The 7,514-nt window shown below is 38.8% G+C and overlaps 1 protein-coding gene across 1 annotated transcript in view; it reads left to right on the top strand.

Moving 5' to 3' along the window:
• BDH2 (3-hydroxybutyrate dehydrogenase 2) overlaps nucleotides 1–7,514 on the top strand; it is a 19,937-nt gene that overhangs the window by 2,691 nt on the left and 9,732 nt on the right. Inside the window, exons 2-5 of the mRNA XM_006918883.1 lie at nucleotides 309–400; nucleotides 1,337–1,415; nucleotides 3,108–3,204; nucleotides 4,831–4,939. Of these exons, the coding sequence (XP_006918945.1) occupies nucleotides 329–400; nucleotides 1,337–1,415; nucleotides 3,108–3,204; nucleotides 4,831–4,939 (357 nt within the window). The 5' untranslated portion in view covers nucleotides 309–328. The remainder of the gene's footprint in view (nucleotides 1–308; nucleotides 401–1,336; nucleotides 1,416–3,107; nucleotides 3,205–4,830; nucleotides 4,940–7,514) is intronic.

The following is a 7,514-nucleotide window of genomic DNA, read 5'->3' as shown; positions in this document are numbered from 1 at the left end:
GGGATGGTGGTGGTAGCAAGGGAAAGGACTCCACTCCCGCTGGATGGGCATCAGAGGCACTCTGCTCTAGGTACAGAAGTAATGACAGGAAGGTTAAAGTCGAGTGTCTCTGCCCTAGTTATCACTCCAGTAGGATGCTAAATGTATCTAGAGTAAGCATGCTTGGGGAATTCAGATGGTGGGAGTGACTGTACAGAGGTGCTGTTTTCAAGTCCTTAAAGGTATACATTAAACCATCTGTTCCATATGTTACTGCCAGCGCAAGGACATGTGCCTCGGTGTAAGTTATTAAATGAACCTGTCTTTAGGTTAAACCACACTTTCTATTATGGGTCGACTCGATGGGAAGGTCATCATCCTGACAGCTGCTGCTCAGGGGATCGGCCGGGCAGCTGCCTTAGTAAGTCACCATCTCTTGTTTGTTCACTAACTGTTGAGGTATTGAATTATGTAGATAGATTCCATGGTTATTTAATTCTGCCCTACTTTTTTTTATTGACTTTTATGCTGCTGTCTAAAGTTACAAAAAGAAAAGTCACTGTTTCTGACCCCAGGCAGATGAAGGAATGAATATCTCACTTATTATTATGTGATGAAGGAATGATGAAGGCAGATGAAGGAATGAATATCTCACTTATTATTATTATTATAACCTTTGACTCTGAGAAACTTATTTCTCTGCCTCAGTTTCTTTGCTCCATAATAAATTTACTGCGGAGGCCCTACAGGAGTACATAGCTTTCTCAAATTATGTCAATTCAGATAAAAGACTCCAGAATTACAAGACTATCAGATTACCTACCCCTTCTAATTGATATCAACTTCTCATACATTATACCCCCCACCTGAGCTAATAATGCACTTTCAGAATAATGATGGGTATGGTTTGACATTTATGAAAACAGTAGTATACTCTTAGGAGGAAAAGTGTTGAAATAAGCCATTTTTCTCTTGCTATTTGGACTATAACAAGCAATGGTATATAATAAGAACTTGCTCAGAAATGTAATGTAAGCTATCAAATCACAGCAATATTTTGAGAAGTGTTAATAAAAGTAGCCTAGTTTTTTAAAAACACCATTTTATTTGGTATTACTTAAGAGGACAAAGTCAGATGACAAGCACAACATATGTCACATTGTTCTAATTAATGATAAAAATAATAACAATGGGAAGAATGAGGTGAGACTAGTTTGAAATTCCACCTATTTAATGTGACGGGAGTGGAGGCGGGGAGTGAAAATAAGATAAAGGGGAAAAGGCTAAATGACTTTCCACTTAGGAAAGCAGTTTAACCAAGTAAACAAAAGATTTATTTGTGCATTGTGTCTACCAGGCTTTTGCAAGAGAAGGCGCCAAAGTCATAGCCACAGATATCAATGAGCCCAGACTTCAGGAACTGGAAGAGTACCCGGGTAAGCAACTCAGCTGCTTGAACTTAAGACTCAGTTTACAGAGCAACAGGACTCACATGCCGAAAGAGAATTCCTTAGCTGCTCAGCTCCACTGGCCTATTTAGGGCCTGACTCTCTGATATCAAGTTTATATTCCATGAACCTACACACAAAAATCTGCATACTTCAGTGTAGAAACAAAATGTTAGCTGTACACTTAAAATTTTTAATGTATTTAACACGTTGAAGGTTTCGGTACCTTAAAACAAAATTATATGAACATTTAACAGTTCACTTTTTAGGACAACTTTTCGCTCCCAAGTCCTCCTCCTCTAAGGGCAGTGCTGTCCCATAGAAACACGACGTGAGCCCTATGTGTCGTTTCAAATTTTCTAGTGGCTACATTGAAAAAGTAAAATGAAACAGGTGAAGGTTCATTTAATAATATATTTAACTCAATACATCTAAAATATTATCATTTTAATTTAATCAAAAATATTAATGGAATATCTTACATTCTTTTTTTATACTAAACCTTTGAAATTCATGTGTCTTTTACACTTACAGCACATTTCAGTTCAGACTAGCTGCATTTCAAGTGTTCAGTAGCCACATCTTGCTAGTGGCTACCATGGAGGAGACACCTCAGTCCTAAAATCACATGTCATGGTCAGAAACCCAAAGAGATTACCCAAATTATTTAGGCATGTATCATCCTTACCATACCACACTGAACCCAACTCTAACATCAAAGAACTTCAATTAAAGTTTCTCTGAAAGAAATCAGAACAGAGAACTCATTTTAAAGTTAACTATCCCCACAAAACAGAACATGTTACAGGATCAAACACAGATCAATTCATTGATTTAGTTAACTGAATTAGACTATGTTGAATTATCATTCCAACAACTCTAAGTAAAGCCACTATACTGGAAAAGCCCAAAGGAAAAGGAGTCTTTGTGAAACTCAGCTTCAGTCTTCTCTTTCTTTGTTTATTCATGTTTTATCTCTATATCTAAAGAGAATAATGAAATAAATCATGTGTTTTAAAAACATGAAAATAATGACTGTATTAAAGGACATTTGGATTTTTGTTGTTGTTGTTTTTAGTAACTAGTATAGTGTGTATCTCTCGAGACTTCAAGTGTTTCATCCCTTCTTCTGGCCTCTCATTTCTTCTTGCACTTTAGGCCAGAAATAAGTAATGATGCCCTTGACCAATAAAGTCATTTCAATAAATGATAGAATTGACATACAAGTAAAGCTCACAAATAGAAACAATCTCTTTTCCCACCACCCTTGACCTTCCTCCTCAAACAGACAGAATTCAGAATGTTTGTAGCACTGACTCAACCTCTAGGGGAAAAAAGGAATGGGCTAAAATGGCCCACCTTCAGTTCTGACATTTGGCTTACTGAGAAGCATCTAATATAGATCATTCATACTGCACTATAAAGTCCTTACTCAGAAAAGACCTTTATTATTCAATTCGGAAAATGGGAGAAAGAGCGGAGGGAGAGAGCGGTGTGTAGTTGGGAGGTCCACACTGGGAGGACTTTTTTACTAATGAGAGTCTTAGCACCCTACTAGTGGTCAACAGTACTACGAACCCTAACCGGACAGACACTGCATCACTTCCGAACAGCTAAATCTTCAAGGCTCGACATTTTTTATACGTTTAGGTGAGTAGTGCCTTTTGTTTTCTTTTTCAGGTATTCAAACTCGGGTCCTTGATGTCACAAAGAAGAAACAAATTGATCAGTTTGCCCGTGAAGTTGAGAGAATTGATGTTCTCTTTAATGTTGCCGGGTAATTCAGAACTTTTTTGACTTCACTCTCCTTACAGAACATTTTCCGTGACTTATATTGGAAGAATTTTGATAGTATGGACAAATTATTCCTCATGAACCATAATATATTCCTTGGGAAATACGGCTGGATTCTGAATAGAATTTTTATTATCAGATAGCCAAAGAAGTTGACATGGGCTTGGGACATAAAGGCAATTAAGATCTACTCCAGACAGCTGATACTACTCCAAAGCAATTGCTCTTCTTAAGGCTGGTAACAGGCTCATGCCAATGGACTTGTCACTGATGTTCCAGTAGGACTTAGAAAATAAAATAAAAAGCAGATTTCCAGTAGAATATCTTTCAAACGAAGCATATTTCCTAGAAGCCAAGTACATATTGAAATGCGTATGTTTCCAATTTTTTTGGCACAATAGTCTAGCAAGTCATTTATACCTCCCAAGCTCAGTATTTCTTATTGGGAAAATAAATCTCAGCCCAAAGAGAAAGGCTGAATTAAACTTTTTAGGGTAGTTCCAGCCTTGCTGAACCACGTGTGAATGATGAGAAACTGGAAGTAGAGCAGCTCCATGTAAATACAGCGGCTGCTAGGACATTCCCTTCTCAGGCACAAGAGCAGAGCTAAGCACAGCTGAGGCTTACACAGGAGTGAAGTCGATACATTCTGAAGTTCTGCTTTTCTTACAGTTAGCGTTACACTGGTACTGCTGCAGTAATAGAAAAATCCTAGCGCCTTCTAATAGATTTTTCTGGCACTTCCTAATCATGTGTCAGAGCGGAAAAAAAAAAATCTGTCCATAGTTTATCAGGTATTACAATGTATGAAAATTAAATTAAAGCAAAAAATTTGTGACTATCTATTTTATAACTTGCTCATCCCTCATATGAGAATATACCCAGAGCCATGAAAAAAAGAAATTAACTAGCAAAATTAGTTTTCGAGCATCTATTAAATTTTCAGCTAAGTAAAGGATATAGAAACAGAGCATATGGTTCTTGCCGTCATTCATTTCAACTGGAAGTACAGTCACAACCAACAATATTTTATCATTAATTACATAATTTTGGTCCAAGGGACAGTGAAATCAATTAGGACACCAGTTCCTATAAGGCTTCCTGGAGGAAGTGTGACCTGAAAAAAATCAAAGCTTATTTTAAGTGTTTTGTTTTGTTCTGCTTTGTTTATTCAGTATGTTAGAGCTGTACAGTAGCACTATTACTTCGCTACCCTGAGATGTTTGTTTTCCTCGCATTCCCTTATGAATGTTTAATCTGTGCCACCCGAGGGCACTGTTGCTCTTGCAATAGGAGTCAGGGCAGGTGTCATCATTTATTTGTTTTTGATGTTTCCTGTGCTGTTAATATACAGCTTCTTATGTTTGGTGGCACAGAACTCTTGCCTTCTTCTTTTAAAAAAAAGGAATTTGTGTTCAAATAAATTTTTTTATTTAGGTTATTGGGATAGTTACTAATGTAATGTACTGATACTATGTTTGAATTATTAAAAATCTTGGTAAGGGAAGAGACAATGATCTAAGTCAATCGATGTCAATACAATGATATGGAAGTGGAATGGAAATCTTTTTACATATTTCTTCCCCTAATTGTTTAATCACTGTTCCAGTTTTGTCCATCACGGAACCATCTTGGACTGTGAAGAGAAAGACTGGGACTTCTCAATGAATCTCAACGTCCGCAGCATGTACCTGATGATCAAGGCATTTCTTCCTAAAGTAAGGTGACCACCACCTCTGGGATAAGCATCACTGCATAAGCAGGTCTCCTTACTGGGCATCTAGAAAGGATCCCCACATATGCTGAGGAATAAAAATAATTAACATAATGACTAACCTGTATTGAAAATTTATAGCAAGAAATTTAATATAAGTTAACTCATCGAACCTTCCAGTTCATCCATTCAAGGAATATTAAGCACTTTCTATATACCAGGCTTTATTCTACGTTCAGAAGACACTAAACAAAGTCCTTATGTAAGGGAGGACACACTTGTAAGGGGTGAGACAGGATAATAGTTAACAAAATAAACATATATTATGTTGGGTGCTTATAAGTGCTATGAAGAAAAGAAGCTAGGATATCAGTGAAGTCCAGGAGAGTCTTATCGATAAGGAAAAATTTTGATAGAGGTCTGAATGAAGTTGGGGAGCTAATCATTCAGGTATCTGGGGAGAGAGTTCCAGGAAGAAGGACAGCAAGGAGGCACATGGGACCAGAACAATCCAATGAGGTATGTACCACTTTATCACATCCATGATACAGAGGATGAAGCTGGGAGGCTACATAATTAGCAAGTAGTTAGAGCCAGGATTCAAACCCCGAAGTTGGGCCCCTTCTTGAATTTCAGTGTCTAGGCACACACCCTCAAGATGGACATACCCGATTGCTTCTCTGTACCCTGAGTATTCTGTACTCTGTACCCTGAGTATTCTGCTTACACTCCTGTTTTTAGCTGAGCTGCAAAGGTACCAGAGAGATGGGAGACAGTCTGTGCTAAAGAGTTTTCCTCCCGAGTCTGCTGCCCTTGAATTCTCCAGTCTTCACACAACTTGTGAATGTTTTTTATTTTATTTTACAAATGAGCATTAAGAAACTTTTCATAGAAAGTACCACACTAGGTGCTCTGGGGGAGGTAGGTATAAATATGAAAAACACTGACTTCAAATGAGTTTATAAGCACAGGCTCAGACAGCACAGGCTCAGACAATGAAAGGGGTCGACAGTACAGAACCAGCTCAGTTCAGGATTGTAAACTGAACCCTAGTGAAATGCAGAAGAGTCGTTTTTCTCTGTCATCCCAGCTGGATTAGGTGACTGACATCCTGAATGCTGCCCAACCTAGGGGAGGAGAAGAGCTTTTTAATGCAACTCAGGGCTAACACTTTGCTCCAAACATTCAACCTTATGTCAAGAAGGATTCAGATGAACGTTAGAAGGAAAATAAGAAGAATTGACTTAGTAACAAAATAATTTTTTTGAATCTACTCGTTTAGTGCCTAGAGGGAATCTTGGGTGGGTTCATGGAATGTTCAACTGGCAAATCTTTTTAAATGTATAAACTGCTTCTTTTGCTTATTTGAAGTTCATGAGAATCTGTTATTTGGATCTCGAATCCATTTTTTGAAGAATGATCCTTAGCGTAGGATATGGGAGAGAATCAGAGGCTGCGATAAAACAAGAAAGTTTAAGTTATGGTGGGTAAGACTTTGCACTTGTATGGGACTCATTCGTAAAACCAGCCTATTTCATGTCCGGAGAGCTTTATATATATCAGTGAAGGAAGCAGGTGTGGGGTACAGTGGAGCTGAAATTTAAACTTATAAGAAAGTGTTAAGTTTTAAAATGTCAAACACTAACTTATAAATTAGTGAGTTTGCCTATGATTTAAAGCATCTTAATGATAATCAATATGAGCCAATAACACTCATCTGTAAAAAAAAAAAAAAATCCTGAGCAGTATTGACTGCTCAGTATTAAGTGCCACTTGTTAAAGCGACTCTAACCAATCTGACCCTGGCCTCGGAAGACTTTAGGCACGGCCTGAGCTCTGCCCCTGATTCGCCACGTGACCTGGGAGAGGGCCCCTGCACCCTCTCGGCATCTATTCCTTCTGTTTAAAATTAGGGTGATAGATTATACAATTCCTTCTGGCCCTGATTGTCTGGGATACTCTGTGTCCATTAACCATGATGCACATATTCCAGGTTAGAACTTTCCAAGGGAAGCCAGGATTTGGAGTCTAGGCAGATCTGAAAGGTCAGGTGGTCAAAACACAGGCGCACTTGTGGGAAATTTTTATTCATGGATAGAAAGACAGAAAATTATTCCAAAACTGGAAGATCCATCAAAAGGCAGAGAACAAGTTGAAAATACTGTAAGAAGAGGTCGATGCAGAATCCAAGGTCCACTGTGGAATGGAAGAGGCGATGCATTATGGCAAGAATTGGGGCGGAGGGGGCATCATGGATGTGTGGTGAGGGGTATTCCCCTTTGCTGTGTCATAGAAGACCCCCAAGAGTATAGAGGTGCTTAGCAAACATTCATTGAATGAAAAAATGAAGCTAGGTTGTCAATCTAGTTGGAGGTCAGGGATGGAATCCCTGAAGACCCAGAAGGCAAGGTCTACCAGGTTTCGGAGCTGAGCTCTGGTCAGTGGGGCCAGAGGGCTGGGTGGGAGTAGGACTGACTAGACAGAGCTTGGGGGGAATCGTTAGAGGTCTTTCTAGCCTTCCACCCCGCGACTTGAGTTTCTGCGACATCAATCCTATATAGCATCACTATGTACCAGGC

The sequence above is a fragment of the Pteropus alecto genome, unplaced genomic scaffold, assembly GCF_000325575.1.
Source record: "Pteropus alecto unplaced genomic scaffold, ASM32557v1 scaffold5, whole genome shotgun sequence".
NCBI lineage: Eukaryota > Metazoa > Chordata > Mammalia > Chiroptera > Pteropodidae > Pteropus > Pteropus alecto.
Note: the sequence above shows the minus strand (reverse complement) of the source record. Positions and strands in the feature narration are given on the sequence as shown.